Source organism: Rhodamnia argentea, chromosome 6, assembly GCF_020921035.1.
Source record: "Rhodamnia argentea isolate NSW1041297 chromosome 6, ASM2092103v1, whole genome shotgun sequence".
NCBI lineage: Eukaryota > Viridiplantae > Streptophyta > Magnoliopsida > Myrtales > Myrtaceae > Rhodamnia > Rhodamnia argentea.
The window spans coordinates 26,889,843-26,911,417 of NC_063155.1; the positions used below are offsets into that span (position 1 = coordinate 26,889,843).

Here is a 21,575-nt window from a genome sequence, read left to right on the forward strand (position 1 = left end):
ATGGTGGCGTGCTGAAGAGTTCTTTTCTCTTTGCTGAGAACAGTTAGATCGGATCAGAATCTATACACTGAAACATTAGTACACTCTTAGTATTGGTTTTAATGTTGCTATACATGACTTTGCTATGATCGTGTTATACATATTTCTTCCATTCCTCCATAGCTCTTTGCCATCTTAAGTAACTTCTTCACCTTGGTCCTGAAAGCTCCATTGCCTGTATGAGCAAAGAGGAGTCATCGGTGAGATCGGAGTAACGCTCGGAGGAGGAGAACTCGTTTGCTGCTCTGCACCTCGTTGATTCGGCTCTCTGAGAAGCTTCCCACTTCTCCACGAGACCATCGCCTTCCAGCATCCTGACGACTTCAGACATCTTGGGCCGATGAGTTGGAAGGTATTGGGTACACAAAAGAGTTACTTGGACCATTTCTTCGAGCTCGATTCGATCATATTTATCTTTGAGGTCCTTGTCTACTAGCGTCTCTATCTTCTTTTCCTGGTGAATTTTTCTGACCTGCAGTTAAAGCCTCTGAATTAGCATAGGAAAGAGTTGAGACATAAATTGATCGGCCACGGGACCAGATTAAGAGCGCAAGATGGCTTTTCGAGCCTAAGTATCATAATGCCAATCTCGTGCAAACGTTGGACGAGCTTGTCAGCATTTTTTTTCCCTTCAGAAATCACAAGGAGACTTAACATTATAGAGCATACAGTTACCAGGGGCGCTTCAAAATTTTACTCACCCAATCAAGCATGGCCCCTCTCTGGTTCGCTGCTTTCCCAAACTCAAGAGCTCTCAAGCCCGTAATCAGTTCGAGCAGAAGGATTCCAAAACCAAAAACATCTGTTTTCTCAGAGGACTGCCCGCTTAACAGGTACTCTGGAGCAATGTGCCCTGCCGTGCCCCTCACGGCGGTGGTCACGTGGGAATCCCGATGATCCAAGAGCTTTGCCAATCCAAAGTCTCCTACCACAGCTTCGTAGTACTCGTCTAGCAATATATTCGCCGCCTTAACATCCCTATGTATAATTTTGGGGTCACATTGCTCATGCAGGTACAATAGTCCCCTTGCTGCGCCCAATGCAATTCTCTTTCTTGTGCTCCAATCCAAGGTTGGTTTGGCTGCAAGACAACAAAAATTGTCATACATGCGAGATTCTAGGGTTTAGCTGATCTCCACAATTTCTTTCTTTCACATATAGTCATGGAAGAATCTTCTGCAGACATTATGTTCAACAGGCTGATGAGTGTGAGTGTGATACCTTTGAGACGAGAAGCAACGCTGCCGTTGGACATGTAGGGGTATACAAGAAGCCTCTCTGTTGTGGTCATACAAAACCCATAGAGCCGAAGAAGGTTGCGGTGCACCGCGAGGCTGATCATCTTGAGCTCTGTCTGGAACTGGATCTCGCCTCCGATGGCATCGACATTTCTCAGCCTCTTGACTGCAACCACCATCCCATCCCTGAGGCACCCTTTGTACACGTTCCCTGAACCACCCTTTCCAATCAAGTTCTTGCTGCTGAAATTGTTCGTTGCGCTCGCAAGTTCCCTGAAGTGAAACTTCCTCAAGTTTCCCAGGTTGATTTCTTCGTGATGTTGCTCTGATGATTCAGAGAGAGGGCAAAAGTTCAGGATCGATGTTCATGTTGGCAACAGTTAGTCAATGCCATTAGCAAGCTAGTGTTCCTAATCGTTAGATGCATTACGAACCGTTTACATCGAAGAAGATCTGTTGGTTGTGTCTTCGCCTCCACCAGAAAAGGAAGCCGAATCCGAAGATGAGTAGGGAGATGCAGCTAAGGGTTGAACCAAAGGCCAAGGCTACTTTGTGGCTTTTGGGTCTACCAGAAGGCTGAGAAACTTAGCATGCGAAAGAAGAAAATCATTTGTTAGCACTACGCCAAACCTAGTGGTCACTAAACCTTCTGAGCTTTATCACAAGCTGATTTAATCTAAAGACAGTTGCAGCAAGCATAGTTCAACAGCAGAAGATTATCACGGAAGCTGAAATTAAATCTTAATGGCAGATACAAAAGCTAAATAATCTTTGCTAAAACAGGGTAAAAAAATCCTTACTTAGTGAATTGTTCCCACTAAATGAAACTGGTGTTGGTGGAGTCCGGAAACACTCTATCTCGTGTCCGAAGCCGCACATTGGATTCCCCAGAAGACTTTGCTCAGTAAAACAAAAGGAGCATTAGTAATTCAAACATGTCTCTTATAAGCTCTTTACACAATGCAAGACGTAATCGGCTTACTTGTATGTTTTCGAGTGCAATTTTGGCATTGGACCGCTCAAATTGTTATAAGATAGATCCCTAGAATTCCAGAGATAAAATTACCATAAGCTTCTTCTTCTTTTTTCGTTTAGAAGGACTGATCGGTGTTTCGGAAACTTACAGAAGAGCAAGCTGGGTCATGTTCGTGAAGGATGCTGGGATTGCACCCGATAGGTTATTATGGTTCATTCTCCTAGTCACCAACACAAAGTTCAGACACAAATCAGAAAACATGTCTTAGTAGTGACTCCACAACAGTGCTAGTCTCTTTAATCTCTCTCATTGTTTTTTGCTGTTTGATCTGAAATCTACTCACAGGTGTTGGAGGTTCTTGAGATGGGACAGCTCGCTAGGAATTTCACCAGAGAAGGAGTTATAGGAAACGTCGAGCATTTCAAGTTTCCGGAGCTTCCCAAGCTCCGAAGGAATGTATCCTGAAATGTTGTTGTTCTGAAGGAGCCTGCGGAAAAGAAGAATTGCACCAACACCCTTATCAGAACATTATATTTCCAACAGTAAGCTCGCAAATAAGATTCTCGTCCTGAGCAGCGGTTGATCACTCACAAACTTTTAAGATTAATCAAGTTCCCAATGCTAGGCGAAAGCGTTCCAGATAAGTTCTGGCTTGGAATTCCTCTGCATCAAAAGACCATCCTTTCTTTTCAGTAAACCTCGAAACTTATTTCCTAGCGCAAATTTCTTGATAGCACGAACTTAACTCGTATAAGTTCGGTTCTTTTAATGGTCTTATGAGCTAGCGCTACTTACAGAGCAATGACGAAACCACCAGCATCACATCCAATCATCGTCCAGCTACAAGGATCGACCGCGTTATCGTCCCAATTGTTCAGAACGTCGCGAGTATCCACTAGTGAACTCCTTATGTCCATCAAAGCGTGGACTGCGCCGGCAACAGAAAGTGATCATTTCCAGTAGCCACATGTTAGTCAAAAAGATGAGCATGATGCAGGACTTGTTGCAGCATGTGTCCTGATTTACCTTCGCTATTGACACCTTTAGGAGAGAGCAACCCATGCACACTCGCCCACAAGCCGAGCAAAACCGCGCAGCACAGGGAGGAACTCGAGCTCTTCACTCCCATCGGAGCCGGGTCCGGAGAAAATAACAGACGGCGAGAAGCTAAAAACACAGCTTCAGGGTTGTCCTCTTGATCTGGCAATACTAGGAAAACGGGCGATGCCTCCAGGGACAAAAAGATTCTTGCCTCTGGTCCTCCTTGCTTATGTCGTCATATCATCAAGAAAGCAAAACAAATGTGAACCCACTTGTTGAGCTCTTTGTTGGGACTCAAGAGCCAAGAGAGAATCAGATGTGTTTGGCAGTGAATGACTCGAAGGGGCACCACCATGCCTGCCACTAGTTCAAAAAAAGCAAAAGAGGGAGAATATTAATAAAGCAAAGCTGCACTACACTTAAACAAAATCAAGATAATCTCCCAAAAGACGGATACAGGAAAAAATTCCTTCAATCATGCATATTTGTTTAGAAAAGGCGTTTGTTCCATCAGAGCATCAGTGTCGTAAAGCACGTGGGACGTGGAAGTATCAAGCTTTTTTTTTCAAGTCGCTATGAATCGATCCCCGGGAGAAAAGGAAAAAAGAAGAAGGGATTTTTATCACCTATAAGGACAATGTTGATCCCTGAACTTTTGTCCAAATATGTGCAGTGTCTTGCATACGCTTTCATTTGATTCAATTTGGTCTCTAAACTTCCGTGTCGTACGCTTAATATCATCTGTGAACTTTCAGTAGATTAAATTAGATTCCCTAACCATTTCAATATGTTCAATGACATCGACTAGTTGGAGAAAGCAATCCAAATGGGGACAAACCATCCAATTCAACTCAAACAATAGAATCTTATTTCTCACCCTTTCAACTAGGTTTAGTGTCCAACCAACAAAGAAAAAAAAAAACTAAGTTGAGCGAAATGGATAGCGAACAAACGGTTTGTTGATTCATATACCTTAAAAGGAAACGCCCATAACTTCCCTATCTGTGCGGCGTTGCTTTCTTTGTTCTTCTTGTCTTCGGGAGAACTTTTCATCGAAGACTAATATTAACATAGCCAACTGAAAAGGGCCAATTGAGTGATTCTAAGAGCGAAGCAAAAATCGGATGTTCATAGCGAACGGGTCGTGTTAAGATGGTTTAGACCGATGTCAATCGTCACATCATGCGTACTTCATATGAAGCTAACATGATCCGAGCTCATACCGATCGAGAGCATCCGCGCATCGGGGCGATTGTAGCGGCAAATGGTAAAACCTCGTATCATGACTATCAAGAATCCAAACATCCCCCTGGGGTCATGAGATCACGATGCCAAAAATTTCAAAGCTTAACCGGTGAATTCGATAATTGGGAGGGAAAAGGGGGGTGAGAATCTCGAGACGTGGGAGCTCGAGATTGGTGCAGTAATGGGCTCTCGTGAGATCTTTTGCCTCCTCCAATTATTTCAAACCCTTTTCGCCCCTCTCCCACTCAGATCAAATCTTAGTTGGATGGCATTATCCAACTGTCCCCTCGGACGATCCGACGGTGATTGATTGTTCCAACTAATAATGCATTAACTTATTTTTTAAAAAAAATTAAAAAGCAAATGGGGAGGTGGGAAATTTTCAAAAAAGCAAGAAGCTTTCTCGAAGCCCCTCTCTCTCTCTCTCTCTCATGCAATATAGGATCCTAAAAAAGTTCAAAGTCAATTCTTCAGGTAGGCGACTCTCCATGGAGACAAGTGCGTTGACCGCCGTAGCTGTTGATAGCGTGATTGAACAAGCACGGTTAGGGTTGATTTTGAAACTTTTGGTCTACCGAAAAAAAGTCTGCTATTGAACGACTTAATCGTGTCCTTACCTCGGAAGCAACCGCACTTGATGAAGGAATGGTTCCTACAAGGTTCCATCTTCGCAATGTTTGATGAGCCGAATTGTTGGGCCGAGCTAACATTCAACCTGTATAGATATATATTGCCAACGAATTTATAGTCTGTCCTCATTAACCGCTCGAGCATAGGTAGATTCCAATTTTAGCCGGAAATTGTTGACGTGGAGGCACGATGGGTAAAGACGTTGACAATTTTTAATGCTATTTTAATATATTTTTTTGAATTTATTATCATTATTATTATTTTCTTTTTCTTTTCTTCCTAACTTTTTCTTCGTTGTGGCTCGTGAGGACCTCGGCAACCCTCGCTAGCCACAACAAAAAAAAAAAGGTGAAGAAAAGAAACAAAACAAAATAAAAAAATTGGAAATTCTATCGAAACATTATTAAAAATTATTCAGGATTGGCTTTATGAACCAAATTGGCAAAACTTAAAAAAAAGTTTATGACTGAATTGATAAAATTAAAATATTTATGATTGAATTGACAAAATTGTAATAAATTTAGAATTTTTTGGACAATTCTTTTCCAAACCGAAACCCTGCTGAGGGTTTGGATGGAACAAGAATAGATCATCATGGAAAGCAATCGCCCCGTATGTGGGAAGAAGCCAGTGCGTGCATGAACATGATTTCGTAGGGACCCTCCTAGTCGTCCTCCCTTCAAAGAGGCAACAATCTTGACGACTTAACACTAGTGTACGTGAAATGCACGTGCAACTGCAGATCCCATGCATCACCATCATCCTCATCATCATCTTCATCATCATCATCATCATCGTGCACTACATATCGGCGTTGACTCCACATGCCAATGCGGCAATGCCCTTCCTCGGACCAAACAGATCATCATTAGGTCAAACCGAGGTACATGGTCCGACACGTTACAAATGATTATCATTTGTGGGCAGAACCGAACCCAAAGGATCATCGTTCCATACAAAAATTTTTTTAGTCGGTCTGTCTTGACTTCTTGTTGTTTTCCCATTAGAAAGCTGCTGGAAGTATGTGAATGGCATACATCTCTTCTTAAGCTTGTTGCCTTCACAATTCAAGAGCATCGCACCAAGTCAACTCAGTACATTTCTTTTGCTATAAAATCGATCGACAGATTAATCGATTCGATTTTTGATGTCACAAGAAAAAATTTAGGATAAATATGTCACATCGATACAAGTTTGAGGTAAATGTGTTGAAAAAAAAAAGTTTAGAGTAAATGTGTCACGGTGAGCATAATGTAGGATTTTTAGCGATTTTTTCCTCAAATCTTTATGGCCGACATTATTATAGTTTAAAGAAGGAACAGAAAAGAGAGGGGGAAGTGGAGGGCAAACCTTCTTTTCCCAGCTCAGAAGCACTTACGATGGCTGCAATTGGGGCCATGCGATTAATTTAAACACGTATAGTGATCTAAATCGCTATATAAATTAAGGGATGGAGAATACGTTTCTTCAGCAGCCAAAGCCAATAAGGTCAGGAGCATCATCAATTAGGCGGATTCTTTATTCCCCCTTCAGGATTAACCTTTGTGGGTCGATTCCAATTACGACATGTCCCTACCCTTCCTTTGCAACTTTAGATTGTGCTCTGATTGCCAATCAGCCTTGTAGCCCATAAAAAGTCAGTCAAAAGTTCAAAAAAAAAAAAAAAAAGTGGGTGAAATTGGGGTTGACCAAAGCCAACCCCTCTGCTTGCGTTACTACTTTTATTTTTTTTTACGCCGCTTGCGTGTTGACCGTGCTTTGTCTTCTTGGAGCGATTTGCGCTTCCTTAAACATGATTTTAGCACAAGTTAAGGGAAAGAAGGAAAAAGGAGAGAGCAGTTAAGAACTTAAAAGAGGGAAAAGGAAAAAGACATAGATTTGTTGTGGCTGCTGGGATTCGAGCCCAGGTCTCTACGGCCACAACGTAGAATTCTAACCACTAAACTACAGCCACAAATCTTGACGTTGGGCTCCGACAGTTATCCATTACAAAGTAAACAAATGTAATGTCGTCGGCCGCGGGACGAGCTTGATTGCCCCCATATGTTCATTAGCTTGTGAAGATGCCATACCATGCCACGAAATTAGAGTTGTGTTAAATGATAGCTGTTCTGAGACCACCGAAATAAAAATATTTTATGACATCGGGCCTTAGTGCTAGTGAGTGGCGTTGTGGTGCGACCAACGGAGGTCAATCCCCAGGACTAGCAAATTGAATTACCTCGGACCTAGCCAGCCTAGCGGCTTCGATTTCAGAGAGTCAAATTATGTATCCTCATAAGATGTTATTATGTTATGGAACTCCCATTCAGCAAACGAAAAGGCTTCATCAGTAGATTTGGGATCCTTTGGATTTTGACTCGACACTCAGAGCAATGCCGGCTTAGCTTGTGGCCGGTGAGCGCTCTGTTCGATGACTATTTACTACGTACACTCATCTTTGCTCGATTAGGGATATGATACTTTACTTAGGAGAAGAGAAAAAACGAAAACGCTGAGCACCAACTTCAGCATATCGAACTCCTGTCTAGTAAAAGAAGGTCATCGATGAACTGCCCAGGGTAATGAATGTTACAAAAGTCAGACCAGAGACAACAGGACAGAGAGCATCAGTTCCCTGCCTCACCAACATAACAAATTCTTAAATTTTGTCCATGATACTCCGATGATGAAAAAGAAGTACGATGAGTAATACAGCAACACCAAAATACCCAGCAGACTTGACAAGTACGCAGTGAATTTATTTTACTAAGAAATGCAAACATAAAGTAGAACAGGAAGCATCCCTGTTCCTCCCCCTCCAGCGGCGTTCAGATTTTAGAAACCGGTGTAACAGGCCGCGCAAGGCAACCCTTCATCATGAAACTCTGGTACATGATGGAACCGCCTGCTCCAAGCTCTTCAAGGCACCGCTCTCCACTGCAGTACTCCTTAACGTTCAGAGAACAGCTTTGCTCGAGTGACTTAGCCGCAACATCGGCATGCACAGCCACGGAGAACTCCTTTGGCCGGAAACAAGCCAGTACCCTCCCAATCAACTGGTTGAAATCGATATTCTTTGGGTCATAGCCCACTGCCTCAAAGCTGGCATAGCTGAACCCGTCTTCTGGCGTGACATGAATGGTGGATGTTGCAGAGCCTTCGATAGCATTCATGGAATAACCACAAGGTTCGAAGTCGAAAGCACAAATCTCGGAATTGGGAAGAATCTTTCTGATTCCAGAACCGATGGTCATAGCAGCTGCACTGGCCGATTGGAATTTGAAGAACACAGAAGACGACTCCTTGTTCAAACCGGTCATGCACATCTCCATGGTGTAAACAGGGGAAACAGACTTGACTTCATCTGCAGAAGCAGAATACATGTGCCAATTTTTGGTTTTGTCCCATCCGCCCAACAGATAGGCCTTGCTTCCCGAGCCAAGCTTCCCAAAATAACGGTCAAGGACAGAAACTTCTTCGCTGAAGTTACGGTGAGGATATGGCTGAGCTCCAGGGCATAGAAAACAACCGCGAGTGTACTTTGCAGACCTTACTGTAAGGGAAATAGAGCTCGCCAAATTCAAGATGGGTGGAATGGACAGAAGTAGCTTCGTCGTCCCACAGGTTTTAATGATAATCTTATATGGGAAGACGAAGAGGCTAGACTCTGATAGCACGTAGGAATCGACATAGTCATTAGAGAGCGACGAGACTATGGTACATTCGGCTGGTTTCAGAATCTCGTCCAACTGAGCCCTAGAGAGCGACCGGAGACCTCTCCCATCTGGATCAACAAAAAGTCCGGGTTCAGAAAAAGATATTTCTAGCCTCTTTTCATAACCTTCAAAGCCAATTGCAGAAACTTCAAGAGCCATTGCTGTTACAAGGACGCCCAAGCTTGCAGAGAGATTGAAGCCGCAGAGAGGAGGGAGAGAGGAACAGAAAGACTTTTTCTTGGAGGAGAAGAAAAAATGAACTTATTTCTAGATCAGAAAATTGACCAACTCAAGTGGTCGAGAAGCCGAATGGGGGATGTCAGGATGGTTTGCGCATGCACTGCATGGAGAAGAAAATGACGTGTCTGTCAATGTTCAGTTCAATGAACAAAAGCTTAATGATGAACAAAGCCCCAAAATATGTTGAAACTAATGTAAGGCTCTTTACAATTGTAAATACTTCTGACCAATGTATTTGCAATTGAACAAGAACATACGTTGGAGTAAGCAGCTGATCGGAACTTCTTGATGCCACCGTTGGGTCTGACGTCTTCAATGCTGTAACCTAGAGGAGCTTCATAGAATGAAGATTTACTGCTACACATCTTCTTGCCACCTTTTGACTCCATTAGATCATTGAATCTTTCCTGATCAAAGAAATGAAGCATTATTCGAGTATTGGACAGTGTAGTTAGAAAAGGAACAATCAAAGCAATGGATGAAGCGAGCTTCTAACTTCCAAGATCCAGGGAACTTAAAACCAGAATACTGTTCTTAATTTCAGCCACAGCTAATTTTTATATTACAAGGTAAAATATTAGAACCTTCAAAAACTTGTCAATCGACCTCGACTGATTTCCAGTGACCAAAAAGAAAGACCTCATATAATTCCCGTAAAGTATCCCCAAGTATTTTCGATAGTCATTTGAAAACTGTCTAAATAGCTTCAGAGACCGCACAAACAGTCAAATAAACAAAGCAAGGATAAAGTATGCACAAGACAAGATGCCAGATTGATGGAAGATGTTATGGAAATGAAAGCACAAGAAAAGAGCAGGCAATAGAACTATCAAATCACCCTGATTACCGCAAATAACGGAACACTAATAACTGCAGATTCGATCAATATCGCGTGAACTTATCACAGCTCTGTTGAATATTAAGACTGTTGCGTCTAACTACCAAAAGAGACTTTCTAATGCTCGGGAGTCGAGGTTGGATTAGTTGGTAATAGATGCATATAATTATTGGTTTCGACCAAGAAAGAACCAATGAAGCACTTCAAGGCCAATCCTTTCCAAGCCCGGACAAATCCACGAAGCCACTGTAAACGCATAACGATTTCCCCAGAGCCTTCCCACATACACCAATGTCATCATAGATCTCAAACAAGGCAACGCACAGAAATGAAGCTTAAAACACAAAGCGACTGCCCCAGATGACATAACTACAAAGCCAAGAAACAAAATAAAGTAAAACAGACCAAACATCGACAATCGCCAGGCATCACGAAAGATCGGATCTTTAATGAAGAATAAACGAAAGAATACGCACCAAATGGAAACCCCTGTAGCTGTCAATCAAATAGGACTTCCCCACAAATCCTAGAACTGCGATGAGCTGCAAATTCTAACCCACCGCGGTAGATCGATGCAGGAGAGAGAAGACGTGCGGATTGGAAGTTCTGGGGGGCGAGAAGGGGCAAGGGCAAGAGCAAGAGCGAGCTGGCTATGAAGGGTAGGGATTGATGGCGGAAGGCGAGGATGGTGGCGTTGGCTTGAAGGATGTGTCGCTTTCTTTGTTTTCCTAGTAGTTTCGGAGGATGGGGGCAATTACGTGGGAATGACGAGGATGCTTGGTCCGCCACCCCGGTCGTCTTCAACGACTTCCTCCCCACCTCGAGAAATTCTAGAGCCGGTCTCCGTTTGGTTAAAATTCGATATAAATAAGGAAGAATCTTAACAGTAATCGACTTAAAATTAACCAGGATTTCTATTAAATCCAATGTCAAAATAGAAACTAATTTACGCACTTACCATTAAAATGTATTTGTGTTTCAACTACTACTTCTTCTACACTTACCATGGGAATGAGTGTGCATTTTTCCTCCTTCTACGAACCCTACAATTTCCGAGAAGAAGCCTAACCAATGTGATTCATAAATACCAGCTCATAACCATCCTTCGGCGCCATGGCTCGCGCAACTGTCATGACCACTCAAGCTCTTTCATGGCCGCTAGCCTAAATCTCAAGCTCGAGTGGTTGGGATAGTGAGCTTCGAGCTTGAAAAATCATGACAGCCGCCATAGCGATCGCAAGCTTTGAGTTCAAACGATCATGCTCACAAAATTCAAGCTCGAGCTTGAGTAATTAAGGAGATGGCTGTGAGCGCAAGCTCGAGCGGCCACGGCGGCGATGATGAAAACACTTATAGCTTATTAATTTCACTCATCATGGGCAATTTTCCATGACCACTAATCTTTGTGGTGGCTGCTAGTGCTACAATATGGCTTCTCGACGGGCTTTCTCTCGATAAATATATCATCTTTTTCTAGTTTTTATGGTAGTTGACGTGGTGCCTATTTGGCTTCATATAATAGTTTTGAATTGATGGTGACATGTGTACTTCGATATCCATATGAGCAATATGATCATCCATGTCAGCAAATGTTGACCGGCAAAAAAAAAAAAAAAGCTAAAGGATTGATTTGCAACATTGTAAAAAATACAAGGACGATATTAACAAAGGTTTTATGCAAAAAGATAAGCACACCATCCGTAAGATTATCTCAACAATATTCGATGGACCTGTAAAGAAAAATACACATATATATATGTGTATATATATATATATATAGTTTAATATCACGAAAAATTCTAAATTGGTACACCGTGACTCCAAACTATTTTTTTTACCATAAAAAATTTCAAACTGGTATATTTGTGACAAATTTATCTCAAACTATTTTTTTATCACCAAATACCCTAAACTAATATAACTATGTCAAATACCACGAAAAATTTCAAATTGATACATCTATGACAAATGGAGGGTAACGTGTGCACCTGGCAATTGCCACGTGTTATCCAACTCAACAATTTGATGGTGAAATTTAACGAAAACTAACAGAGGGTAAATTTATCACAGTTATACCGGTTTGGAGTAAATTTGTCATGGAAAAAAAAATGGGGTCAAAAGAAAATGCCATTTTGGAGTTTTATCAACAATTTGCTTGTGTAGGTGGAGATCCGGTATTTTCTGAATCCTTATGTAAGGAATTACAAAAGAAATTCTTTCAACAAAGATGTGAATTAGGAAGGATTGGTCGACGAAATATGAATCGGAGACTAAATATTGATTACCTCAGAACAATACATTTTTATTACCGTGAGATATATTGGCAGCTGCGGATCATTTGATTAGAATGAAATTCGAAATGGGTACACTTGACGATATGAATCATTTGAAAAATAAGCGTATTAATTCATTCGGAATGTACCAATTTGAAGTTTTTTATGGTTAAAAAATAATTTTGATTAAATTTGTCACATGTGTACCGATTTGAAATTTTTGGCGATATTAACTCTTATATACGTGTGTGTTTGCGTGTGTCAATTTTATGATGGTGCAGATCAATCTTGCGTTTAAATTTAAATCCCTCGATTGGCTTATTACATAACCGATGCGCACACAAAATATCTACGATGAATGTAACAGATTACACATAAAATTATTATTAGTTTTCGTTTGATTTTGCTAACTGAAGTCTTTGGAAGATTGATTAAATAAAGTACTCAAATAAAATATAAGGACTGCAGTATTAATACTTTATATTTTCCTTTTCCCTCGCTCGTGCACCATCGTTCCCGGTTCTGGGTCGCTCTCCACGCTTTTTTTGCCGAGCTTCGATCGTCGGGTTCTGCTTTCGGGCGTTTCATTGCGATGCGCAGTTCCTTGAGATCTCTGGCTTATATCTCGAGAAAAGCTCTCCCTTTTCCGATCCTCCTCGACGGTCTCTCCCTTCTTCCCTCGAGAAGATCGAGCAAATGCCGGCTCCACTCCTCGCATCGACCCGCAAGACCGAGTCGCGCCAACCGTTCCTGCGGAGCGGCGAAGAGGCCGGTCAAGCCCATTGCCCGCCAGAATGTCGACCCAGAGACGTACATGAGGGACAGAATCGCCAACGTCTACAGGATCCTCAAGTATTCCACCTGGGACTCTGCCCAGGAGCAGCTTCAGAGGCTGCCCGTGAAGTGGGACTCGTACACGGTCAACCGGGTCTTGAAGACCCACCCGCCGATGGAGAAGGCCTGGCTCTTCTTCAACTGGGCCTCCAAATTGAGGGGCTTTAAGCACGACCAGTACACTCACACGACGATGCTCGATATCTTCGGGGAAGCGGGGAGGGTGTCGTCGATGGAGCGCGTGTTTGAGCAGATGGTGGACAAGGGGATTAAGGTCGATGCGGTTACGTACACGTCGCGGATGCATTGGCATTCCAGTGCCGGGGATGTCGATAAGGCGGTCCAGATTTGGGGAGAGATGAAGGAGAAGGGGTGTTGTCCTACCGTTGTGTCCTACACTGCTTATATGAAGATTTTGTTCGATAATGATAGGGTGAAGGAGGCTACTGATGTTTATAAGGAGATGGTCGAATGCGGCTGTTCCCCGACTTGTCACACTTACACTGTTTTGATGGAGTATCTTGTGGGTTGTGGTAAGTGCAATTGGACTGTGTTTACGATGCCCTCGATGTGTTTGCTTCATTGCCTATGTGCATTGTGCTGACTTGTCTTGCATTTCCTCACAGAGATCCCATCAACAACCATACTTTTGGTAGCTTGATCCAGCGATGTTGCATTGTTGCGTGCAATTGCCTGTTTTCTGGTTTCTTATTCAGTTTGGGAAATAGCTTTTCGCTAAATTCTGGTATCCTATCAAATTGGATGAAAACTTCTCTGAATTGTTCCTGTCACGTGTTAAGATTCTCACATCGGAGTTCGATGCCTAGGAAACACAATGTAATTCTGACTGCTTCTGCAATCATTAATGCTGTGCTGTGGCACATTTTCAGTTTCTGTCTAACTTCTCCCTTAGGAGCTTATTCCTGTGCATTGTTGTGAAAATTTGAGCTTTGTTTGCTGGGATTTATTGCTTTATACACAGTGACTCATCTCATCTTGATCATTCAAGGAAAATATGAAGAAGCTCTCGAGATATTTAACAACATGCAAGAAGCTGGTGTTTCACCCGATAAAGCGATGTGCAATATATTGATCAAGAAATGTTGCAGGGCAGGGGAAGTGACTACGATTATTAAAATTCTTCTCTTCATGAAAGAAAACTGTCTCGTTCTTCGTCGTCCTGTTTTTCAGGAAGCAATGGAATTCTTGAATAGTGCTGGGGAGAGTGATGAACTTCTACGGCAAGTCAATCGTCATTTCTCTGATGAATGTGTGACAAAAGAAGAGACGGCTGAATCCTTGATAGATGCTTCTGATGTATCTGTTTCTTCTGAAAATGGGATTCTTTTGCTTTTGTTGAAGAAGCAAAGTCTCATTGCTATTGATCTTCTACTCTCTTTGATGGAGGATAAGAATATGTACTTGGATGCGGCAATTACCTCCACCATAATTGAGGAAAACTGTAGACGGTGTAGAGTAGATGGTGCTTTATTGGCATTTGAATACAGTAAGAAGCTGGGGATTGGTATTGAGAAAGGTGCATATCTTTCACTTATAGGTTGCTTAATTAGATCGAATGAATTGGGGAGAATGGTATTAGTAGATGCCATTGAGGAAATGATGAGAGCTGGGCATTCTCCAGGTTCCTATCTAGCTTCACTTCTAATCTATCGACTAGGCCGTGCTAGAAGACCTACGTATGCTGTGAAGGTCTTCAATCTATTGCCACAGGATCTTAAATCGGTTGCTTCTTATACTGCTCTGGTGGGTGTGTACTTCTGTGCTGGGGCTGCTGATAAAGCACTTAAAGTGTACAAAAGCATGAGAAAGGAAGGAATCCGTCCAACATCAGGAACTTATGATTTGCTGTTAGCTGGTCTAACAAAAAGCCGAAGAGATTTTGAAGTGGAGCTCTTCAAGAAGGAAAGGAAGAGTTGGTTAAGTGACGGTCGTGCAGAAGATAGAGTCTCCACAGAGGAAAATATATGTGACCTTCTGTTTGCTCGTGATGCTACCTCTTGACATCCTACTCGGAAGGTACAGATTCTTATTTCACTTTTCTTTAAGAAGTTTAGAGAATTATGTATTACTTCCCTCATAAGACTCTTACTTTGCTTGATTGCACGTGGAGCATTGCTAATTGCTTCATCTGTGAAAAGATTTATCTGCAGCCAGCTCTCTCACGGATCGGATACCAGCTTCCAAAGGATGATAGGTCAATGATGGTAACATGATGGGTCCCGAATGCTTTGGCTCGCCCGTGCTAGAATGCTCCCTGTATAAGTACTTGGTGATTGGTCATGCTACCCAACTTAGCTCCGATCCATGACCCTGAAGACACTCCAACTACTTGCATAGACAACTGAAGATCGTTGCAACAAGAATCTCGGCTACCACCCTGTTCCCTCGGCTCCCAGTACTGTGGAGCTACAAAACAAAGGTATGGCCCCATTTACAGGTAAATATAAAGGGCATATTATTTAAGATTAAATGTATTTTAGTTGAATTTACTATTGAAATATATTAATAAATGGGGCATATCAGTGTATAATATATTTGAAGTCTTTTATTTTTTTCTTTCAAGTTTAGAATGAATTATTTGGATTGTAGATAAAAAAGACAAGTAGTGTCGCAAAACTTAAACTTTATGAGCTTTGTCCTTCTCAATGTTTTTAAAGTAATAAGTTCAATGCATTTCTTTTTTCATTTAAATTTTCATGCATTGAATCAAATTATAATGAGAATTGATAATAGTTCATTGATAAAGGGCCTGTTTGATAAAGCCAAATATTAGGTACTGAATTTTAAGCGTTAAAAACCTTTAGTGTTGCAGATGAAAATATAATTCTATTTGAGAATGCATATGGAGTATTAAATAATGTTAACTTCTTACCAAATATGAAACGATGATTGTTATTGTTAGGTTTTAGGCTTTTAGCATTGACATAGACAAGATTTGAATTCCTTTTATCTATTTGATTGTATGAATTAAGTCACCCAACCTTGCTTAGCGAATTAAATGATGTTTTCTGCTTAATTGAACGAAAATGATTATATTGTCAAACTTGCTTAATTTTATCAAGTGATGGACGTACAAATTTTCAGCACTTATTGGAGTTATCAAATATGCCCCACGAATATACATATATATATATATATATATATTCGTAAATACACAGGGCAAACGCCTAGAATATTCGTCTTTAGTTTGTTCTACTCTTGTTTATGTTTTAGAGGGAGATTTTCTTGTTAATTTGTTTTATTCTTTGCTTTGTCAAAGGGGATTTTATGAATTTACGAATCATATCATTTAAGTTAAAATCACATCATTAAGGAAATCATTTAAACAATTATATTTGAAATAAACCATATCAACTAAGAGCACATTTGGAGTGGCTCTATTGGACTTCTCTAGCACGACTTTCACCCCTTAGATACTTTCTCTAATTTGTCCATTTTCACAAGTTTAAACTCATCCAGAGATAAAATATGATACATGTACTGGAAGTCTGGAACATACTTTTTTTCACGAGTAATCATAATTTAGCCACATAATTATCTACAAACTGTTGGTACCATCTTAAAGAATATTTAAAATTACTTTGTGGTGGAGGTTTGTGTTGGAGAATGCCAAAATGATCAAATGCATCAGTATACATGGTAGCAAGTTGAAAAGAACTGCAAAATCAACAAACTAAAAGAAATATAAAAGACAAAATTCTATCGAGAAATGGAATGAGTTTGAAGGTAAAGGAAAAAAGTTGCGGCTAGATTTTAGGAAACGATGGAAATAAAAAATGTAAGCCAGCGATTTCTGTGATTATTCACTCAAATCAGTGACGGATATTTTGGTCTATCTACTTTTCAAGCTCCATCAAAATTGTAGATAATTTATTGAGAGAAAATTTGTCTATACAAGATGTGAAATTTGAGATAATAACATTTTATTGTTGTGTAATTTCATCTATATTGTCTAAAATCATAGGATCTTAGAAATAATGTAAATCTGGTCTGATGATAATTTCAGTGATCTTCTGGTGCCGCCTCAAGCACACAGGAGAGAACCTTAGCAAGTAATTGAGGACATCAAAGTACAAGGGAACAACAACCAAGAGATATATGTAACCAGGCCCATCTCAGTGCTAAGTAAATATCGTAGACGCTGTGTCGCCGCCTCCAGAGGGACTGAACTCGGGCTATTGGTAATTTAAGATGACCACGCTGCCACTGCTGCGGAGAGTTGCTGTTTAAGATGGCTTCTCAGTTAATTAGCCAACTCCCCCTCCCTCAGAACAAGAAGCTCACCATCCAATATATCACCAGCGACAGGAACATGCAGCTTTACAGGAACGATCTCGTCTTGATTTTGGTTCTGAATCAGCCATCATCTTCCAATTGTATCCATGCCATTGAGCTGCATATGGGGCACAATGAATCAAATCCCTGCGCCACAAAGAAAAGTTATGCTGTTGCGTTGCAATTGTTTCTATTCACCCGTCAATTTGGTCAGTTTATATGATCTGTAAATGATAGGCACCTGATTGTGTGGAAAGTAATTGCCTCGCTTTAACTTGCTTAAATAAAACTCGACGTCTTCTTCATTTTGTCTGTAAATGAGGATGCCTGTAGCCTCTGTTCTGAATAACGAATGCCTACTCAACTTTACCGGTGCGGAGCAATTCGTTTATGAAATTAGGATAAAATGGGAAGATACTGATTGTGCATGGCTTTGAATGACTTCTTAGCCTGCTCACAATCTATCACATTTGTTTTGAAATGATTGGTACAAGCGATTGATCCGCGTGCTGGGATTTGATTCGAGGGCATACGCTCATGTGTTTGTAACCAGCCTTGTCGCTGAAACGATACATAAAAAACATCAAAAGAAAAGTAAAAGGGAAAGAGGAAGCAGAATTTATGATTACTTCTCCTGGTTGGACCGGAAAGATTTTTTCCAAGGTCAGGGTGGATTGAAAAGAGCCATTCTCTCTCTCTCTCTCTCTCTCTCTCTCTCTCTCTCTCTCTCTGTTCCTGCATAAGAATTAGTCTGTCAACAACAGAGAAGAGATGGTCAAAGGGCTGATTGGTCAACAAGGGATATGGTTAGCTTGTTTGTGATGTCTACGGCATTTGAATTCAATCATTCTCTGCAATATAAATACCGAGCATTTGGGCGATGAAGTAATAATATCTAAGTAGCGGGGATTAAGCGAAGAAGATGTACATCACGAGGCCTCTCTCTCTGCTCAGGAAATTCCCGAACGCCCTGTCGGCACCTCCGGAGGGCCCGAACTCTGGCTATTTGGTGATCCAAGACGAAGAAGCCGTGAACACTTGCTGTTTCGGGCGGTGCGAAGACACCTGGATCTACGAACTTCCCTTCCCTCAGGACAAGCACCTCACCATCGAATACAGGACCAGCGGAGGAGCCGGCCACAACCACTCGAGCTCGACGACGTACCGGGACGATGTAGTCTTGATTCCGGTTCTGAATGAGCCCCTGCCGTCCAACCGTTATTACGCAATTCAGCCGCGTGGGAGGCATAAAGGGTAGGAATCGAAATTGCTCCCTGAAATCGTTTCCTCTGTTTGTCCTATGCATAGAAATGTTCCAACACTAACTTCAATAACGAAATTTCATCACTTAACTTGGCAAGGGAAAAGAAGTTCGTCCTCTTCTTCGTTTTATCACGTGGTTACGAGCTATTATCTCGTAGCTCATGTCATGATATAATGAAAACAAAGATACAACTTACCCAACAAAAAAAAATAAAAACCGAAGATCAAATTTTTAGTGCAGGGTTTGGTGAAGCTAGAGGCTAACTAGTATTGCGAATTGCCTTTTGTAGGGAAGCATATGCAAATTCAAAGCAAGAGGACACGCCCTCCTTCTTATGTTTCCACTTGGTTAGGGATGCAGATCTGGCCCCGCTTCGTCCCTACGACCCGTATCAACAATTCGTGATTTATCCCTACGAAACTATGTTCGACTCGGGCCGGTTCTGCGCTAGATCCATCGCGCAGGATGGGTACCCTCCAGGATTCTTGGAGAGAAAGGGCTGGAAGATTTATTGGAAAACCCCAAAGAGCTTCTACTTGGACGACGCGCCAGGGATCGACGGCCCGTGGCGCAAACTCCTTCCAAGCTTCGACTTCCCAATCTCACGAGCGAGATCGGACGTGGTGGTCGTGGGGAAGTGGTACTGCCCGTTCATGTTTGTCAAGGACGGGACGGTAGGAGACCAGATAAACAAGTCCATGTACTATGGGATGTCACTTGAGCAAAGATGGGAACGGATATACACCAGCGAAAACGACGGTAAAGGCGGCAATAGGGTGACTGTGGACGTTGTTATCCAAAACGAGGTCGTCTCGGTGGCCGGGACGGAAGCCGTGGATGCGAATGTAGCCGATGGGGTGCTGTGGTGGAGGAGTGTTGGCGAGGGGAGAGGAGAGAACAGAGTTGGGTTGAGCTTGGCCATTGTTGAGAGGATGAAGTGGGAAGAGAAGAGGGTGGGCTGGGTCAATGGAGATGAGAAGCACCACGTGAAGGTGAACAGAGTGGAGGAGTTTGATGGTGGTGATGGCGGCGAATGGAAGAGGTTTGGATGTTACGTGCTGGTGGAGAGGTTTGTGCTGAGGAGGATGGATGGGAGTCCAGTGCTCGCTTATGATTTCAAGCACCCTCATCAACTGAGGAATAAATGGGAATGATGAGGAGAATTGATTGATTTTGTTGAAGCTTTAGACAAAATTCTACGTGCTCTCTCCTCTGTAGTTCTGGGTTTTTTCAGTGTATCCGCTCTGTTTCAGATTTCTATTTTAGGCAAAGACGTATTGAAATCCCAATTCACCAAAAGTGCTTTTGCACACATTGTATCAGTCTAGGAGCAAAGTTCTACGTGCTCTCCTCTGCAGTTTCTGGTTTCTTCATTTGCCCGCTCTGCTTCAGGTTCCTATTCTAGGCATGACATATAATCGCAATTCGCCAAAAGTAGCTCTCATAAGAACTCTAATCACAATCAAGAGCCATAATTACCTTCCATAATCACCACCCAACATGCTATATCGGATAACAAGGACTAGGCATCTCAGCTTTGCTCAAGGTTTCTCCAACCTCGGTTGCTCCCAAGGAAAAAAAAATCAACAGTGACATCAAAGCCAAAGGTTGGCCAAGTGTAGTGGCAAGGCAATGATTGAAGCAAACATTCTATGAATTCTCAGAGACCAACCTAAGATAATATTAAACATTCTCATATAGAGTAGCTAAATTACATATTTAGAGAAAAGTATCAAAAAAGTCATAAACCTATTGCATTAGTGTCAATTCAGTCCTAAACTTTTTTTTTTGTGTCAATTTAGTCCTAAACCTTTTGTATTGGTGCCATTTAAGTCCTAAACCTTTTATTAGTGCTAATTCAGTCCTGAACCTTTTACAATAGTGCCAACTTAGTCCTAAAAATTTTGTATTTATACCAATTGAGTCAATTTGGCCAATTTTGATTAGAAATCATCGGCATGGACGTCAATTATTCTACATGGCCCGGTTGGCGCTAGCGTGGATATTTTTTTAAATATTTTTTTATATTTTAAATAATTTTTAAAAATAATTTTGAAAAAAACCAAAAAAATGCTTAAAAAATTATTTAAAATATTAAAAAATGTCCAAGTTAGCGCTAGTTGTGCCATGTAAAACAATCGATGTCCATATCGGTGATTTTCGATCAAAATTGGCCATATTAACTCAATTGGTATAAATGTAAAAGATTTATGACTGAATTGGCAATAATACAGAAGGTTTAGGACTAAATTAGCACAAATAAAAGGTTTAGAACTTAATTGATACCAATGCAAAATGCTTATGACTGAATTGGCACTAATGCAATAAGTTTAAGACTTTTTTGACGCTTCTCCCTACATATTTACCATATCAAATACATTAAAGTTTATGGATAGTCGGGTTAAAGTTCATGCACCATGTTGAGCAAATTAAAAGTTGACAAATTTACAAATTGAGTCAAAGTTCATGAATCATTTTGTACAATGATCCCTGTCTTTTACCGTAAAATAAATATTCGGAACTTTTGAAAGCTTTCATTTCGCATATTGATATCTGTTTTCACATTTATACATATCATTTTCATAATTTTTGCAAAAAACTAAACGCAAATCTGCTCCAAACGGACATCCCCAGTCCATGTCCGACCGCAGAAACATCGTTCCACTTCCTTTGGCATTTCCAAAACCGCCGCCACAAGAAAACTCCAAAACCGCTGTCAGCCTCCGCAGCGATTCAGCCCGCTGAGAGCAAGGAAACCGCAACCTTATCACGAAGAAAGTCAATGGAAAGAGCTGTCGAAAATTCATTCTTACTCGTACAAATTTTGTTCTTTTTGTTTAATGAATGGCGTCATCTGACAGTCGATGAGGATCAGCAATGGCTGCTGAACTACTTGCCCAAGACTTTGGACCGGTGAAATTCGTTAGAAAAACATAAAATTCTTAATGGGCTATCGTCGTGTT

The 21,575-nt window shown here is 41.4% G+C and overlaps 4 protein-coding genes and 1 non-coding gene across 7 annotated transcripts; 2 read left to right on the plus strand and 3 right to left on the minus strand.

The window, feature by feature from the left end:
- Nucleotides 1–63: 63 nt before the first annotated feature.
- LOC115757408 (protein NSP-INTERACTING KINASE 2-like) lies at nucleotides 64–3,753 on the minus strand. 2 transcript variants are annotated; one of them, XM_030697622.2, is made up of 12 exons: nucleotides 3,567–3,753; nucleotides 3,280–3,520; nucleotides 3,049–3,181; nucleotides 2,845–2,916; nucleotides 2,597–2,740; nucleotides 2,402–2,473; nucleotides 2,260–2,319; nucleotides 2,078–2,172; nucleotides 1,712–1,861; nucleotides 1,261–1,602; nucleotides 741–1,120; nucleotides 64–511 (listed from the first exon to the last, which is right to left on the minus strand). In XM_030697622.2, the coding sequence occupies exons 2-12, from the start codon at nucleotides 3,380–3,382 to the stop codon at nucleotides 188–190; spliced, it is 1,875 nt and encodes a 624-aa protein (XP_030553482.1). In that variant the 5' UTR covers nucleotides 3,383–3,520; nucleotides 3,567–3,753; the 3' UTR covers nucleotides 64–187. The 2 variants fall into 2 exon arrangements, with proteins under 2 accessions (XP_030553482.1, XP_030553475.1); XM_030697615.2 differs by having other exon boundaries at nucleotides 3,280–3,753.
- Nucleotides 3,754–7,051: 3,298 nt separating this feature from the next.
- On the minus strand, nucleotides 7,052–7,123 carry TRNAH-GUG. Its single transcript has one exon. It is a non-coding gene; the product is annotated as a tRNA-His (tRNA).
- Nucleotides 7,124–7,811: 688 nt separating this feature from the next.
- LOC115727393 (S-adenosylmethionine decarboxylase proenzyme-like) lies at nucleotides 7,812–10,655 on the minus strand. Its single transcript, XM_030657612.2, has 3 exons — nucleotides 10,422–10,655; nucleotides 9,365–9,514; nucleotides 7,812–9,207 (listed from the first exon to the last, which is right to left on the minus strand). The coding sequence occupies exon 3, from the start codon at nucleotides 9,024–9,026 to the stop codon at nucleotides 7,980–7,982; it is 1,047 nt and encodes a 348-aa protein (XP_030513472.1). The 5' UTR covers nucleotides 9,027–9,207; nucleotides 9,365–9,514; nucleotides 10,422–10,655; the 3' UTR covers nucleotides 7,812–7,979.
- Nucleotides 10,656–12,751: 2,096 nt separating this feature from the next.
- LOC115728014 (pentatricopeptide repeat-containing protein At2g01390) lies at nucleotides 12,752–17,720 on the plus strand. 2 transcript variants are annotated; one of them, XM_048281198.1, is made up of 4 exons: nucleotides 12,752–13,585; nucleotides 14,062–15,089; nucleotides 15,212–15,510; nucleotides 17,080–17,720. In XM_048281198.1, the coding sequence occupies exons 1-2, from the start codon at nucleotides 12,811–12,813 to the stop codon at nucleotides 15,072–15,074; spliced, it is 1,788 nt and encodes a 595-aa protein (XP_048137155.1). In that variant the 5' UTR covers nucleotides 12,752–12,810; the 3' UTR covers nucleotides 15,075–15,089; nucleotides 15,212–15,510; nucleotides 17,080–17,720. The 2 variants fall into 2 exon arrangements, with proteins under 2 accessions (XP_048137155.1, XP_030514202.1); XM_030658342.2 differs by having other exon boundaries at nucleotides 15,212–15,492.
- A 401-nt stretch (nucleotides 17,721–18,121) lies between these two features.
- Nucleotides 18,122–19,807, plus strand: LOC115728035. The gene is made up of 2 exons (XM_030658355.2): nucleotides 18,122–18,602; nucleotides 18,902–19,807. Exons 1-2 carry the CDS (start codon nucleotides 18,271–18,273, stop codon nucleotides 19,764–19,766), a joined length of 1,197 nt encoding a protein of 398 aa, XP_030514215.1. The 5' UTR covers nucleotides 18,122–18,270; the 3' UTR covers nucleotides 19,767–19,807.
- The last annotated feature ends 1,768 nt before the right edge of the window (nucleotides 19,808–21,575 follow it).